This window comes from Accipiter gentilis, chromosome Z (genome assembly GCF_929443795.1).
Source record: "Accipiter gentilis chromosome Z, bAccGen1.1, whole genome shotgun sequence".
In the NCBI taxonomy this organism is placed as follows: domain Eukaryota; kingdom Metazoa; phylum Chordata; class Aves; order Accipitriformes; family Accipitridae; genus Astur; species Astur gentilis.
Genome location: NC_064919.1, coordinates 51,153,302 through 51,170,555, shown reverse-complemented (window position 1 = coordinate 51,170,555; position 17,254 = coordinate 51,153,302). Strand labels below are relative to the sequence as shown.

Here is a 17,254-nt window from a genome sequence, read left to right as displayed (position 1 = left end):
ACAGGTAAATCCTGTCTACAGAAAAAACAACATGCATACTCAGGGTTATTATAAAGTAGAACTTCTCACTAAAGACATGAATATATATTACAAGTTCTCAGAAGAGAACTGAATCAAGACCAAGGTTTGTAGTTCCAGTTTGGTCTGCATGATGCAGTTAAGTCTAGACTACTATTTAAGAGATGGCCAGTAACAATACACACTGCAAAGTCTCACACTGAAAGTTAACCACAAAAAGGGTTTATTTTTAGCTTCATATGCATCTCTACTTCTGACTGGACTCAGACTTGGATGTAGAAGCCCTCAACGAAGACAGCCTGCGCCTCTTTGCAATCTGCTCCTGGCGTTTCTCCTTGGCTTCCTGAAAAGCCAAACAGCATGAAGTGAGTAATGAGACATTACACATTATCAAGCACTTCAAAACATCTACAAAGTAACAATCTAGGCAAAATGCAACTTGAGGGAATCTACCAGAAAGAATGGATTCCTTAAATGAATAAAGGAAAACACAGTTTCACTTCTTCACTGACCAGAAGAATTTTACAAGTATCCAAACCTGTTCAGACCCATGTCTTTAAATGATATGGACTACCATCCAAAATTACAGTAAAAATCCTAATGCAGAGTTCACAACATACTAGAGGTCTATCTACTCTCAGTTTCCGTCTGGAAGTCATGAAACACTCAAATACTGTGCCAAATATTCCAATAGTATTGCTTTGGCAGTCACTGCTGCTTTAGGTGCAAGAGCGAAGTCATCCAAACATACAACTTCTTGCCAAGTTATCTTCCAATCCAGATCCTATTTCTCCACACAATCATTCAAATGCTTGGGCATCTGAGTTACAACTTGAATTTTGCAGTAGGAATTTTAGTTCAAATGAATCTTCACAGGCCATAACTGTTCATTGTTTTCTTCAAAATCAGCTCTCAGTTACATTAACTGGTCTGGTTAATTTCTACTATTCTAGGACTGGCAAAAATGGATAGAAATGCTCACAAAAACATCTGACCAGCAATGTTTATACTCACATTCAGATATTCCTATTCAAAATGAGCTAGGCACAGAGCACCTCTAAGCATACAGTCAAGTTTTATCAAATCCCTTGATTCTGGGGTATGAGGTATTCCATACAACTGAGTTGTAAGGGCAAAACGCACCTTCATTCTCTTGGCCAAGAGCTTTGCATATTCTGCTGCTTCCTCCTTATTCTTTTGAGTGCGCTGCTTCTTCAGAGCAATACGTCTGCGCTTATGTTGCAGAACTCGAGGAGTCACTAGTCGCTGGATCTTAGGGGCCTTGGTTCGGGGTTTCTTGCCTAAAACAGCATTACGAATCAGCAGAAGTGGCAGATTATTTTCCAAAGAGGTCTCAGGCCTCATCTAGCAAACTTAAGAGTAAGTTCCATAAATGTTATGGTAACATTTAGTGTATACATATTATAGCAACTTACACAGAGTTCAACCTCTTGACAGATTTTGCAGGAAAAATAAGCAATTACTGTCATATGCAGCATTAACAAGATATAGTCTTAATGCTCATGATTTATTATCAGCAATGAAGTGTAAGTAATGCATCTCTTTACTCCGTGCACTTTTATGAAAATTCATAGCTTCTCAGCAGGCCTGTCTTAAGTAATTCCCCTTAGACTTAAAATGTTTAAAGAATATGGAAACTCATCAAGGAGCTTTCAGAACAAGCCATTAAGTTTTCAGTGTTAAAAAGCTCTCTACAATTCTACATAGACTTGACATGCGTATCTAAAAAAACTCCCAGATCTACATAGCCCATAATGAACAAACAAAACTCGACACCACACACATCTGTAGAATGTCACTACTCAATCCTGCCTGACTTCAGGAGTCACAAGCAACAGCCTGATGTCCACCAGGATCACATTCTTTAATGGACAGAATAGTTCCTATGATGCAGAAAATAGCAGTCTTTTTTACCCAACAAACTTTCACAGTGCCCAAGCTTTATCATGTCCTTTCTGCTAAAAATCCTCACCCCTTCTGCTCCCCGATCAAACACAATAGAACCCCAAATTAAAACCTTACACTGCAAAAGACAGGTGGTAAGCAAAACAGTGCCCTTCCAAGAATAACTCATTTCAGAGACTGCTATAAGCAACGGGGGAAAAAAATCTTAATACATTCTCTACTGCTTTTTCCCTCCACCTCATAAAAATGTCTCAAAAACATTCCACCTCTTATTTAACTTTCTCTTACTAACAACTATTTTTGGATTATTCTTAGAACCACTATTAAGTATTACTCCAGATTCTAGCAAACATTAAAGAACAAATTATGCCAAAGTAGGTGGAAAGGGAAGAGAGGGGTTAAAGAAATGGGGCAACCAAGAAACTCAGCTTCTTACCTGTAAGTTACAGCTGATGAAGCTTAAATACCTTGACAGTCAACTCCTTAATCTACTACTATAGTAAGCTTCATTCACTGCACTAGGCTGGACACCTCTTTGCTGATGACAAAATGAAACCAAAGAGTTCAAAAATTTTGAGTTCTTACCCTCTTTGTTCAGGGGCTTCCTCACAACATACTGGCGAACATCATCCTCCTTAGACAGGTTGAACAGTTTGCGGATTCTGCTAGCCCTCTTGGGACCAAGACGACGAGGCACAGTTGTGTCCGTCAGCCCAGGAATATCCTTTTCACCTTGAAGAATGTTAAGTTTAAACATGCCAATTAATCTTGCACCTACTGAACGCCTGCTTTGTTAGTGAATTTCAATTTTAAGTTTAAAATGCATAAAAATTCTGGGTTAATATTAGGTAATACTTGGGGTTCACCTGCCAATAGCATCACACCCCCAGCTACACTTTGTTGATTTAATGTGATCGGATTGTTGGCAGCAATAAAAGTTTCAGTGACCAGTTTTAAAATTATGAGAACACTAAAGCTCAGCGGGAATTTCAAGACACATTCGCACTCTGAAGTTCAGACTGCATATGCATTCCACAGAAATTCGCAGCCACCAGCAAGCAGGGTCCTTCCAGGCACTTACTTCTACATATTTTTTGCTTCATGCAGTCTTACCCTTTTTCACTATGACCAAGTTCAGAACACTCAAGTTGGCATCAACAATGCAACCACGAACAGATTTGCGTTTTCTCTCTCCAGTTCTTCTGGGGCGGTAGCAGGAGTGGCCCTTGCTGAGCAGAAGGCGGACACGTCCATGAGTCAGGACACCTTGTTTCATGGGGAAGCCTTGTTTGTCATTGCCGCCACTGATGCGGACAACATAGCCCTACAAAAACACAGAAATACACTTCTTAGTTGCTCACGCATCTCTTACTTCAAGGTGAAGTGGTAGATATCACAACATACTGTTCAAAACAACAGGGCACTGTGCTCATGATTCAGGAAAAGTCACTGCTACTGCCGATGCAGACATTATTTAACCAACACCACTCCAATGGTTTAGGAATTTTACTTAGCAGATGTGAAAAATACCTCTGCATAGCAGAGTTCATGTTTATTCTACTGATCTTCAAATATATATTCAAAAATTCAATTCCTATCCATTCAAAGTTTTGTTTAAGCTACACCAGACCGAATTTTGTCCATTATTGTCTAGTTTTTCTTTCATCCTAAACCTATCCAAAGCCTGTTTTCATCACAAACTGGAAATCTGCGTACAACACAAGAGTGTCTGGAGCAGAGACACATGGGTAAAAAGTAAGACTTTTATTGCTCTCCCAGTGGAGGTGGCAGCAGAAAGATCAACTTAACCCAAATTAAGGTGGACAGTCCATATTTATACTCAACTATTCCAAGCCTGTCCAACAGGCGCAACATGCTTTTTCCCATGCACCAGCAGCAGTTGAAAACACAATGACAGCAATTTTGAACTCGTTCGGTAAAGAGATCGGCAGTTTTAGGGTACAGATTTAGTTTGTCCTGAATACCAAGACAGCAGTCAAATAAAGAACAAAAAAGCTACTGCAGAGAGCGACAAGAAGCTCTAAACACAAAGCTTAAAAACAAAAAGCCCTTGGACAAATCAAAGTAGCAGAACAAGCTAGCTGTATCACCAAATTCAGTATATATAGCAAGAGAAACTTTCAACATACCTGCCACATGTACACCACACAAGCACTCTAGCGTGACAACTACATACTGAAGAAATTTTGTAGTTTAAGCTCCTCGAATACAGCTCTGACACATGCTTCTTACCTTCCACTCCTCACCAAGAGAATCAGCTGCAACCTCTGTGGCCATCCGTTTCTCATAGAAAGTTCTCAGCTTGCGCTCATCATCCACTTCAATGAGTTTCTGGCAGCCAGTGGCTGGGAAAGAGATGTTCAGCTAATAGGAAAAAAAAAAAAAAATAATAAAAATATTAGATTTGGTTAAAACGTCTCCTGAGACATTTTAACTGAAAATCAGCATTTATCTGACGGCTTCATTTTTGCATTTCAAAGCTGGAATCCCCCCACGTGCTTACATGACCGCTTACTAGTCCTAAGCTGTTACTACCATAGTCGAGAGAGCCAAGCAGGTCTTGTCCTTGGCCACGCTGGGCCGCGTTACCCGTTCAGTTACACCCAAAACTGTCTTTACCACAGCCGGAGCTCGATCACCTTCAAACAGACTAGAAACAATGACGTCAAGGCGAGAGCAGCAGAATCCCGTTCCCTCTCCTTCCGCAAGCCCTTTGCGACACACGGCGCGGTAGAAAATCGCGTTAGCAGGCCAAGCCCGTGCGACAAGGGCCGTCGGCGACGACTCGTGCTTCCCGCGTGCCGGCGCCATGCCCAGAGCGTCGGCGACGCCGCCCGGCACTTCCCCCGCCGGGCCCGAGCCCGGCCCTCGCGCACACGGGGCCTCACAGACAGTCCCCCCCATCCCCCCCCCCCCCCCCGGGGGCGCAGGCCTCACGCCGGCAGGCGGCCTCCTCAGCGGAGGCACGGCCACTGCCGTAACCCGCTGTTCCACGGCCAGGCGGGCAGGGGAGGGCCCGGCTGAGAAGCCGCGTCCCGCGCGGCCGCCATGTCGCGCCGACCAACAATCCGCTCCCATCCGCCCCGCAGGGCCGCTCCAGCCCCGCCGCCCAGCGACCATCGCTCCCCGCCAGCGGCCCCGCACGCAGTGCCGGGCCCATCGGCGGCACAGGAACCCCGATCCCGCCGGGCGGCACCTCACCTTCATCCTCACCCAGCCGCGCCGCTGCAGGAAAGAGACTCACTTCCGCTCGCGGTGCGCACATACACGCCCCCAAGTCTCGCGAGAGCGGCGCCGCCCGTGACTGGCCTACCCAATGACGAGCGGCGCTTCGCCAGCCGGGGGGCGTGGCGGGGGCTCTCTCGGCGGAGGAGGGGTTCGCCGCGTGGCGGGTGGCGCGCGGCCCGCTACTCCTCCCCCCGTCGCCGCCCCCGCCTGTGCCGCGGCCCGCGGTGACAGCTGCCGCCCGCCGCTCGCTGCCGTGGCAGGCGGCCGCCAGCAGCGCCGGGCGTCCGGCTGGGTGTCAGCGCTGAGGGGCTGGCGGGTGGTGGGGGATGGGCGGCCAATTTCCCTGGCGACGGGAAAGCGCTCCTCGAGTTCCGGAGCAACGGCGGAGCCGTAGCGACGGGGCTCAGGTAGCCAGCCTAGAGCTGAGAACATCAACAGGGTGGAGCAGGACGCGTCACCGGTACGTGGTGTACGCTCGCTGGCGGCGAGGGGGAGAGCCGGTGTTCCTCCAGCTGGGGCGGCTCCCATGCCCGCGGGACGTGCTGCCTGGGACAGCAGCGCGGGGCGGGAGCCGTGCCAGCTGTCCGTGCCGGGCGCCGGCCCGGCCGGAGAAGGACGGCGGCGGAACGGCGGGCGCCCGCTGGCAGGCGAGAGAGTCCCCGGCACTTGGGCGGACTGAGAGCGCGGCCCGCATCGGCCTCTTGCGCTTCACAAGGGAGGGCGTGAGGCGCGCCGCCGGCCGGCCGGCTGCCGTCTTCGCCGGTGCAGCTCATCAGCGCCTGCAAAAAAAAAAAAAAAAAAAAAAAAAAATAAAGCACCGGCGCAGTGGCGGTGATGGCGGCGCTCCTCCGCCCGTGTCGCCCGCCACGCGGGAGAAGGCGGGAAGCTGCCGCTTGTTTCCATCGGGCTGTCTGAGCCCGTATTTCCAAGGCGTGCGAGGGAGGGAGCGCCCGGTTTGGGGAAGCTGGCTCCTCAAAGCTGCCGGGAGAAGAGGCAAGAAGTGCCTCAGCCCGCCCGGCTGGCGGGGCTCCCCGCCCCCGGGCTGACGCCCCGGCCCCCGCGGAAACCCTGTGGCGGCCATTTGCCGCCGCGACTGGCGGGCGGTCGGCCGAGCGAGCCCAGCCAAGCCCGGGGCCGCCGCGGCCACCCCTCAGGCAGGCCCGAGGCGCGGCGGGAGGCGGGCGGGAAGGGGAGGGGGAGGGAGGCTGGGACGGGCACCCCGCGGCGTTGCCGCCGCCGGGCCGGGCGGGCGCCATGGGCGCGCTGCTGTGGTGGGACCAGCTGCGGGCCGGCAGCTCGGAGGTGGACTGGTGCGAGGACAACTACACCATCGTGCCCGCCATCGCCGAGTTCTACAACACGGTGCGTGGAGGCGGCGGCCGCCTTGGCGCCGGGGTCGGAGACAAGGCGGCGGGGTGGGGGTGGGGTGCCGGCGCCGGCCGTGCTCGGCGGCGGCCCCGGTTGCGGAGCGGCGGGTGGGCGAGCTTGCGGTGGCGGGCCGGCGGGCGGGTGGTCCCGCTGGAGCCCTGGGGGTCCTGCTGCCTACAGAGTCCGTCTCCTACTGGGACTGGAGAATGCCCTTTTGTCGCTGCCTACTTCTTCCTCCTCCATCCAGTCCCTGGTACGACGCCTAAAATGAAAGAAAAATGAGCGGTTTGGTGGTGTAGGTATAACAGCGGGAGGTTTAGGGAGGGCTCGTGGCAAGGTGTTCGGTAAATGGTGTGCAGCAGGCCGCCTCCTCGTCTGCATCAAGCCTTGCGGCAGCTGAGTACAGAACTTTGCGTGGTGGATTGCCTGTGTCCAGGTACCCCTTCGCACAGGTGTCAGCCGCTTGACGGCGTTCAAGGCAGTGATGGATCAAGCAAAAAAACACCTTGGTGTTTGGAGGCAAAATGGGGCTTCATCCAGGTAGGTTTGGCTCCAAGAAGGCAAAGCTTTTGAGAACAATTTGACTTGAGGTTGCAGGATGAAGTCAGCAGTGTACTTTTTGGAGAAGAAAAGATGTCTGTTTAAGAAAGTAGCTCCAGAAAGGAAGGAGAGGGAAGAGGACTAATGTAATTATTGCTTCCTTCCACTAAGCTGTGGTTCACCCTCGAGTTCTCTCACACCATCCCAATACCTCTCAGCTGCTAGAGAGAACTTGGGAAAACATAGCCCCAGCAACAGAGCCAGACTGCCCTATACTACACATCTTGGAAGGGGAGCAATGCTGCTGACATCCTGTTGATGTAAAGAATTGCTTTAAAATGGTCCCTTAGGTTTTTTCTCCCGGTTTCCATCTTCATCTGACCTGTCTTTCCCTTTCAAGCTGTTTCTTTGACTGCTAACATCCAGTGGAAGAAAGAAGTAGGTGCCTGGCTTCACTCAGTGCAGTGTGTATCATGTGTGGGTCCTGCACATATAGAGCAACTAATTCCACAGTGCATGGTGTACATTGCTAACCTGTTGTTTTTTCTTGTAATTTGCTGCCAAATTCGTCTGGGTGATGGATGGCCTGTGCCACTGGGGAACTCTGAGGGTGTGTGGGGGAAACTGCTTTTCTTTGTGTGTGATGTCACTGTGCAAGAACCAAAAACAAAGGGAGGAAAAGGTTTGGGTAAATAAGATTCTTGAAGACAGCAAGTTTGTTATGGAGCCATCTGTGTGGGGGGATGGGTATCCTTCTGACAGTACTGAGCTGATTAGCAGCGTTACAGAAGTTTGCAAAATGCTAGGAGCTGCAGGTATGTCTGGAGGAATAACTCAGGGTCCAGACAGAGTAACAGATGCAGCAAAAAGGTTGCCCCAAAGCCCACTGTATTGCAGCAGCTGTGTACAAATCGGCGAACTGTACGCTGAAAGGGAAGAAAAAAAGAGGCTGCATTGAGGGTAGTCGTGTTTAGTCTCTCTTCTTTCTAGCAGCTGGTATAGTGTTATGTTTTGGATTCAGTCTGAGAATAACTTTGATAACACACTGATGTTTTCAGTTGTTGCTAAGTAGCATCTATACTCAGTCAAGGATTTTTCAGCTTCTCACACCCAGCCAGCAAGAGGGCAGGAGGGGACACAGCCAGGACAGCTGAGCCCAACTAGCCAAAGGGATATTCCTACCATGGGACATCATGCCTAGTATATAAACTTGGGGAGTTGGCCTCGGGGGCAGATCACTGCTTGGGAGCTAACTGGGCATCGGTCAGCAAGTGGTGAGCAATTGCATTGTGCATCACTTATTTTGTACATTCCAAATCGTTTGTTATTGTTACTATTATCATTATTATTTTCTTCCTTTCTGTCTTAATAAACTGTTCTTATCTCAACCCACGAGTTTTACTTTTTTTCCCAATTCCCTTCCCCATCCCACTGGGGGGGGTGTGTGTGAAGTGGGATGGGGGAGGGTGAAGTGAGTGAGCAGCTACATGGTGTTTAGTTGCTGGCTGGGGTTAAACCATGACAGTTGCTTAAAGTTTTTATGCTGTTACTAGTTTAATAATGTTAAACAAAGCAAGTTGATGCTTTGCAGAAAAAGCTCAACTTTGGCAGAAACTAAGGGCCATAATTTGTTGAGTTGAGGCTTCACTGGATGACACAACATCTTTATAGGTGTCTTAGGCAGCCCAAGAATATTTGTTTATTTTCTGTCCTTGTGATACTGTTGGTTTTTTTTTTTTCCTCTAGATAAGCAACGTCTTGTTTTTTGTTTTACCACCTATATGTATGTGCTTGTTCCGTCAATATGCAAGCTGCTTCAACAGTGGAATATACTTAATATGGACTCTGCTAGTTGTGGTTGGTAAGTTGGTTAGTCTCTGTTTGCCTGCTCATGCATGAACTGAGAGAGGAAATCAGTTTTCGTGCTTGCCCTTGATTGTTTTGCAAAACAAAGCAATCCTGATGTCTAAGGAGGAGTTTGCTTGTAGTTGCTTGAAGCTGAAGCAGCCATAGTTTCTGAAAGGAAGATACCTCTTGCAGTCTGAGGTTGGTGGGAGCTTTGGCCTTAGTTCTGTTACTTAGTTCTGTTCCCTTCCTATCCTTCCTTTGCATAACTTCTTTGTTTATATCTGGGCTTACTCTACAGCAGTGCTGATCTTCCTTCCTCTGTTCTTGCTTAAATGAGAGCTGAAAGTGCCCAGCACAACTAAAGAGGATAGCAGGTTTTGCATTGTAGTGAGAAGGCCCAAAGGCTTAGCTATTTTGTAGATATGAGATTCTTAAGCTTTTTTTATTCCTGGAGGCACTGGGAACTTTTAAAGGGATAATCAGAGCCCTGTGGGGCAGGGTGACACTTTCTACTTGTAAACCTGTATCACAGACTAGTCATCAGATGCTGCTTTTTATCTTTGCCTTACCCATTCTTGTGCTATTGAGAATATTCAAAAGCAGCATTTGGCTTTTATTTCTTAATTAGTTTTGCATTTAACTTTACCACCTGATATTTTTTCACATGCATCTACTTTTTTAGTAGGAGCTGGCATCTTTAGCTGCTGCTTTTGTAATGTGGTTGCTTTGTAATTAATGAGGCGCTGATGATTTGGATTGCCTTCTTATGAAAGTTGGTGTTTGTTTTCCAGTTTTCTTTTTTCCTAACCTTTTCTAGACCAAATGGTATCCACCATTTGCTATGAAGTTCTGAACATGAGCAATGTGTTCTGGACTGTGCAGTACTGCAGCTATTCATATTGCCTTCTGATTGACTCTTCCAGGAATTGGATCTGTTTACTTTCATGCTACCCTCAGTTTCCTGGGCCAGATGCTGGATGAGCTGGCTATTCTCTGGGTTCTGATGTGTGCTCTGGCCATGTGGTTCCCTAGGAGATACCTGCCCAGAGTTTTTCGGAATGACAGGTAATCATATAGTCATATACATACACTTTCCTGTTTCTTGAAACTTCTTATGCTAACACCTAAACCTGCACGTGATGGCACTGAGTTATGATCCAACGTTACCACTGTTGCTGCTGTCTTTTCTCACTCCATTCTCTTCCTGTTGCTTGTATCTCCGCCCATTTTGTTCAGAGTTTCTGAGACTGGAGTTGCTGATGTTGGGGTTTATGCCCTGTAACTTCAGATCTTGGGTTAAGGTGGCTTGCCTCTGGAAGTGCCTGTTCTTGTTGATTCTAGGGAGACATTTACATGAGTAGTTTATATAAATTGTGGCTAAAGTAAGAGAAACCTTCTTTCCTTCTTTTGTATATCCTAAAGTGTACATACAGGTGGACCTACTGAAGTCAGCTGAATTTGCATCTGAATATTTAAGGCAGTGGTTAAGGATGGTGTTTAAGTATTCAAAGGCTAAGTGTTTGTTCAGAAGCCTATTGTTGTTGTAAAAGGGTTTTTCTTCTTTTCTTGCAGGATTAAAAAAAAAGAGCATTGTAGTCAGTTTAAAGAATCTGGTTGTGGTTTGTCCCCCACTAAAGAAATTGTGCTATAATCTTTGTACATACTGCTCTTTTATGCAGTAAAGAAGTTGAGGTAATGGAGAGGTTTGAATTGCAGCACCAGTGTTCTTCTCAGAAAATTACTAAGGCTGCTGCCTCTTGCCTTCTTAAACTGTTACTGTCTGGGGTTTTTTTGTGGGGTTTTTTTCCTTGACATGTGCCTGATTAGAACTTGGGAATGGAGTGGAGAGAAGTTTGGTGCCTTGATTGACCGTTCCTCAAAATAGCTTGCACTGAGAAAAGTGTATCTTGATTACTGTCTACAGTCTATGCAGTCTAATGGCTTTGTCATGTTGGTGTGAATTTAGTACTTCTACAAACTGCAATCCAGTGTTATTACAGCACACTATCAGCTTAACAAGCAAACAAGTTTTACTGGGGTGTTTTGGTCAATGGCATGACTTTTAGACATTTAGTTCAAGTGAAGAATAGTTCAGAGTCTGAAAAATTTCTGTGACTGCATGTAAATTATTCCTCAGAAGCCTAAGGGGATCGTTTTATGTCATCTATCACTACCTTCTAATAGGGTGCTGGATGGGTTCGTAGTATGGGCCAAGAGGTTAAACTATCCTTTTTAAAAGGAATAGTAACACTTTCTGGGTGAAATCCTGTTTCTATTGAATTTAGTGTTAAAACTGTAAATAATAAATCTCCCCAGTTATAACTGATTCATAAAAATACTGAGATGAGGTGAAGGATGTCCCCTATCCTAAATTGCTCAGAACATGTCTTCCTGAGAATTGGTCAAGGCAGTTACTTGTTAAGGTCATGATTGCTTTCATAAGTGTACAGAGAGACATACTGGGCAACAAACCCTAACCCAGAACAGATTAGGTTTATATTTTGGTTTTTTTTGCTTTGCCTAGATAATCCTCTAGCTTTATATCTGTCCTGTGCTCACTGCTGTGGTCTTCACTTTCTTTATCCTCATCAGAGTCTGGATTTTCAGTGCTGCAAATGTTATCTACCATGACCACCTTGTGGTGTCTTTAGTCATTAAGGCATTCACATCAGGTCAAAACTTCCTATTGCAGTAACTTGTTGCCTTCTAGCAGAAAGAAAAACGTTAAAGCAAAAGGCGGATGGAATGAGCTAGGTGATGGTGATGACGCTTGTGGCCAGGGAATGGTGCTGCACAAGTATACTGAGACCCTACTTCAGACATAGAATTAAGGACAGAAGAGCCATCCTTGGACAGCAATTAACTTTATAAAGCTGTGGGCCAGTAGTTGAAGGACAACATTACAATTTTCTGTCTGCCATAGTGCTGCCACAGACTGGAAAAATGGGTTGTTTGAAGTCCAAACTTGAAATATAAACAACAGGTAACATATATTTAATTTAAAAGTTGTCAGGCTGCCTATATAGGCCCAAATTGTAATTTTATTTATGCTAAGAATATACCAAACTGTGATCTTCAAAAAGCATGGGAATCCCTCACCTACTGTTGAATTTGGTTAAAATAAATGTTCTTACTTACCTTGTAGTTTTCAGTATCTTTAAGGCTTAAAAGAGAGAAAGGAAAATAAACCAGACTGTAACATAGCTCTAGAATTTAGAGCATCGACAGTAACAAAATATCCTAAAAATCCATGTTAAAAGCATGAAGAATGATGATACAACACTGCTTTGAGTAAGTAGAGTGCTGTCTGCAGAGGTGGACTTGTTCCTGACTTCCTGTGGGAGGAGGAAGATCCGAGTATGGCCTTTGGATTTTGAAACCAGTGATGTGTGTGTGTGTGCATGCGGATGCATACATGCACATGGCTGCTTCAGGAGACCACAGTCCAGCAAAGATTTGTGTACATGATTAACTCTGCATGCACGTGCAAATCTGTGCAAGATCCACATCCATTTTATGTACATTGTCATTGCATCTCTTGAATAATCACCTAGAGAAACCTAAATTTTGTTACATTATTAAAAATAAGATTTCTGGGTTTAGTAATTAAAAGTTTGCAATTAAAAGCAGTCTTTCTTCCCCCCAAAACCCTATTCAGGAGCCGATTTAAAGCTGCCGTAGGTGTCCTGTCTGGAGTTACTACCTGCCTCGCCTTCATTAAGCCTGCCATCAACAACATCTCGCTAATGACTCTGGGTGTTCCCTGCACAGCTTTGCTTATTGCTGAGTTGAAGAGGTGAGTACATTTCTTCTGAATGCAGCACTGCCTTCTGAGATCCTTAGGCCACCGTGTGACGATACACTAGATCTGGCTTCAGCACTTGTGGTAGCAGAAACGCTTCTCTCACATGCAAGTGCAGATCTGGTATAAACTTGCTCTGCCAGTTCAGACATTTTTGGCAAGCGTTTTTTTTCTTCTCCTCAGCCATTATACCAGGTCAGATATTATCTGTCCCCTTGCGATGTATCTCTTGCTGCAGTGTGATCTAACTCAAATTTGTTTGTTTATTGTGGGATCAGGGCAAGGGTTTCACTCTACTGACAGCGTTTCTGCTGTATAGTCTGCATAAGGGTGAGGTGATCGCATGACCACAGTCTGGATACTAGAGGGAATGTAGGGCAAGGCCCAAGCATGTGTGGAAGATGTTCCAGCTCTCAAAGTTGTACTGTGAGTCTTACACCACTTTGTATTCTGACATGGAAAATATGATGGAGTCAGACTGACAAAGATAAGGTTAATCACTAGGTTGTAGAGGATACCTGTTGGGTTCTTAGAAACTATAAAAGCAGCATGTAAATAGAAGAACCTGAGACTGATCTTGACATTTTAAAGAGTCCTGCCATGACAGTGCTACCAGCAGCTGTCCGGAGACTTTGTTTTTTGCATCTCTTCACGTGCTGCAAAAAGGACCAGATGAATACCAGCGTATGAACTTGTCCTTTCTCCCTCTTCTCCAGTGTCTGAGAAGGATTTTACAACTTAGGTTGGCTCTCACATATTGCATATGTAAATGTCCATGAAAAGAAACTAGGATAGGACCAGATGTCTGTGTTCTGACTGCTCCTGTTAGAACAGAGATTATCCTGTTGCTATGTTACCCTATTCTGCCACTGCTTCTCCATACAGTGGAAGCCTCTGCTAGTATGTTTTGTAAAGGTGTTTGTGAGTTTTTCCTCATTAGACATCATGCTAAGCAGCATTTGTTTCTGTGGTCAAAGAAACTAGTTGTAGATGAGAAGGTCAGTAGTTGTAGAATGTTGGTGGAGGTGTCTCATTTTGATGAAAGCACCAAGGAGCTACTGACAGGGCAAATGGAGATCTGGTTGTGGCACTGAATAATTTATGTGAACTCTCTACATATCAGTTTTCCAGGCATGAGCTCTTGAGAAGCTTAAAAGGATGAACAGATAGTGTCTCCTAAGTTTGAATATTATTGCATCAAATCTAGGAATTGGTATGCCTACAGATACTTGCTTTTTTAAAACTCCTTCTGAAAGGTCATATCTTACTAGAATGTGTGGAGTTTGCCTTCTGTTTTCTCAGAATTACTGACAGAGATAAACCTTTTTCTGAACTGGTGATTAAAAAGGGACCTAAAGTGACATACGGCCCTCTTAATTGTGCATTGGGATGATGTAATAGCTATGATATTTTTTTGATGGCTTCCTAAGTGTAAAAGTGAAATTAAAGATTTCATTTTAAGCTATGCTGATTCCCTAGGAGATTTAAATTAGGTATATTCTTGTAAACCCAGAGGAAAGGAGTCATCTCATCCCTTTTTGCAGGAGAAAAAAATAATCTAAGCATTATTTAAAATGTCTGCGATTCTCCCATTCTTTACTGCCACAGTCGGGGGCTACACGTCCAAGTCCTGGCAGTCTGCAGCAGAAATTTTTCTGTGAAACAGGTATTTGGGGACGGAAGGAAGGGGAAAAGCCTCCCAAGTAGTTTCTTCTGTTCCATGCTGAGGCTTGTGATGTGTTAGACCAAACTCCTTGTTGTTATTCCTGTTCTAGGCTGGTGTCAATCTTGTACAGAATTCTGGTGAATCAGAACCACTCTGTTCTCAAAAAAGAATTTTCTGCCTCACTTGTGCTTGATGAGGAGATATTATTGTCTGCATTTAAGTGTTTGTAATTTAAGAATTTAATTTTAAATTCTTTAAGAAATTTAATTTAAAATTAATCTTAATTTAAGTGTTCAATTTATTATGTTCTTAAATGTCCTACCGCTGGTAGGGTAGAGTATGCCAGAAAGTATTGTGGGTGGGAGGTGATCAAAAGAGCAAAAGGTAGTAAGGTGCATACTTCTTTTTGAAAGACAAAGAAATTGTAAAACTTTATTCTCATTTCTGTGCAAATGTGTTTCATTAAAAAAGAAAAGAAAAAAAGAAAAGAAAAAAGAAGAAGCTCTGCCAGGGGATGGTATCGGGGAGAAAGTGGATGTGGATGCTTTGGTTTGCTGGTCCGAGCCAAATAACCATTGAGATTATAACATCATCGAATTAGTATGATTTAGTGAGTCATCATCAGGCATGTAACTATCTCCACGTGCAGATGGATGCTAGAATATTGTTGCTCAGCTGACATCTGAGCCCTAAGCAGTGAAGGTTTGCCCTCGTTTCAGGTCTGTCCATTCGTATTTGATTCTCTGAACTAGAAATCTGCCTGTGGGGGAATCCTGCTTCATTGCCGCAGGTTGCTCACAGTTCCCTTATTCCCGTAACTAAAAGGTTAAGCTAGTTCAAAGTTTAAAGTATTTCTTAGAGTATGAAGGGAGATACCTGTGCCAAAATGAATCAGGCAGGTAACTGAAATCCAGCAGCTTGCACCGGTTTGAAGAAAAGCTGGTACGTTTTGGTGGGGGATGCCATGACGTGGGAAGATGAAGCTGCTGAAGTGTGTACCAGCCCAGTCCCTTGGATAGCAAATGGCTGGGGAAAACAAGCGTTTGCAGAAATTTTGGTATTTAAATAACTGCTGTTTGTGTTAAACTGAGAACACCGTGCATTGTATAGGCAAAAGGTGCAAGTGGAAACACAGGCTTGGTGGGGTCCAGTTTCTTTCAGACTAGATTAGGGTAGGAGCATGTCACAGATCTGTGCACAGCAGCATGAATGGCTTTTGTAGAGATCCTCAGCTGACAGGTCTGTTTCAGCGGTAGTTTGAATGATCAGTGTCCGTGTCTGTTAAGAAATAAAAGAAATGCGTTGGGTCCACGACTCTTGCCAGTGTCCAGGTGGTATCTGCATTACATCTCCTCATTGTGGTAAAAGCAGTGGTGGGTAGCAAGCTTTGCAGTCCCCTGTCTCCTCAGCAAGCCCATCCTCAGCCCATCCAAAGCACAGTCACTGCAGGAACTGAAGACTCTACGATGGGTGATCACAGAAAACCTGTGTGTGTTGCACAGATCAGCAGGCTGTGCTCTCCTTATTGTGCTTGACTCTTTCTGCCTTGGAGTAGTCTTTTGCAGTACACCCTGCGTCATCTAGTCTTAAATTTATAAAAATAAATTGTAGTACCTGATGGTGGTACCTAGCAAACCTGTCATTACAATCTGTACCATTTCTATGCCTGATCTTGCATTGACACAGTTTCTTCAAGTAAGCTTTCAGTTTTCCTTTGCAGCCTTGAAGTCTTTGAACATGCAGGTTATTTGTCCTCTCCTCTTGGTATTCAACATGGTTACTGACTGAAGGAGCTGGATGTTTGAGGCCAAGCCTCTTATATTAAATGGGGGATGCAGTTGCATGTGTTTGTTTATGCCCTCTGGACAAGTCCAGGAAAGCCTCTGTGTTCTCAATGCACACACCCTTTTCTTCTGTCAGAATGCACAAGTATCCACTGGAGCAGTCTAGTTTTATCTGTCAGATGTATGAAATTGTTTCATGCATGTATCCACTTAGGTACATGGTTTAGCATCCAGCTCTTACAAACAGTCCTGTGTCTCACTGAAGACTGTAAATCTGCCTGGGCATTAGTGGGAGAGAATTAAGCCTGGTATGCTTAATACAGTAGTGGTTTTTGACCAATGACTGTTTTCCCTCTTCTTTTATGAAGAAGTCCATGCTGTCTAGCCATTTGGTAGAAGCATGAGTCCTCAAAAATGAGGAGGATTTATCAGTAAAGTTTTACTGATAAAACTGTGCCAAACCTTGGATGTTTTTCTTACTGGGCTGTCTCATGAAAGAGCGTAAGGAAGAATTTGTATAGCTACACTCTAGAACTTGATAGGCAGCTCAAAAATCTCCTTACCTTTTCTTTTCTTCGTGTTCCTTGTAGCCTTTTTAAACGTCAAAAACACTATTTCAGAGAAACTAAGCCTTTTTTACAGTTTGCAGCACAGTCAGCCCTGAAGCTATCTTGGGCAAGCCCTGTCTCCTCTGACTGTGTCTTGGTAGTTTGCCAAATGGATTGGAAAATTCCAGCCTAAGAAAAAAGCCATTTTGGTTTATATGCTAGGTGGAGTATTAATTTTTGTAGCAGTCATGTAGGTGTTTTTGTTATGAAAACAACTATTGTGATACCTTTCTTGTGAAGGAGATTGCAGTTTAGCTGGTAGTTGAAGCACTTTTTTGAATAATAAAGATAGGTGTGATGATACTGAATGCAGCATTATTTATAGACGGCTTAAAAAAGAAATGCCAGATCCTAAAACCTACTTGTGCTAAGGACACTGGAGAAAATCCTCTGTCAACAAGATTAGGCAGTTGGTAGCTTTTCTGTCATTAATCCAGTAGCTATA

General features: G+C 45.1%; 2 protein-coding genes across 4 annotated transcripts in view; one reads left to right on the top strand and one right to left on the bottom strand.

The window, feature by feature from the left end:
- Nucleotides 1-218: 218 nt before the first annotated feature.
- RPS6 (ribosomal protein S6) lies at nt 219-5,285 on the bottom strand. The gene is made up of 6 exons (XM_049796538.1): nt 5,167-5,285; nt 4,198-4,329; nt 3,058-3,268; nt 2,530-2,676; nt 1,162-1,319; nt 219-361 (listed from the first exon to the last, which is right to left on the bottom strand). The coding sequence occupies exons 1-6, from the start codon at nt 5,170-5,172 to the stop codon at nt 266-268; spliced, it is 750 nt and encodes a 249-aa protein (XP_049652495.1). The 5' UTR covers nt 5,173-5,285; the 3' UTR covers nt 219-265.
- A 227-nt stretch (nt 5,286-5,512) lies between these two features.
- The window catches only part of ACER2 (alkaline ceramidase 2), a 48,841-nt gene continuing 37,099 nt past the window's right edge, over nt 5,513-17,254 (top strand). For 2 of the 3 annotated variants that reach the window (XM_049796535.1, XM_049796536.1), the window contains exons 1-4: nt 6,405-6,555; nt 8,848-8,962; nt 9,873-10,014; nt 12,608-12,745. In XM_049796535.1, the coding sequence (XP_049652492.1) occupies nt 6,448-6,555; nt 8,848-8,962; nt 9,873-10,014; nt 12,608-12,745 (503 nt within the window). In that variant the 5' untranslated portion in view covers nt 6,405-6,447. Of the gene's footprint in view, nt 5,654-6,404; nt 6,556-8,847; nt 8,963-9,872; nt 10,015-12,607; nt 12,746-17,254 lie in introns of those variants that run through there. The other variant, XM_049796537.1, reaches the window with a different exon arrangement.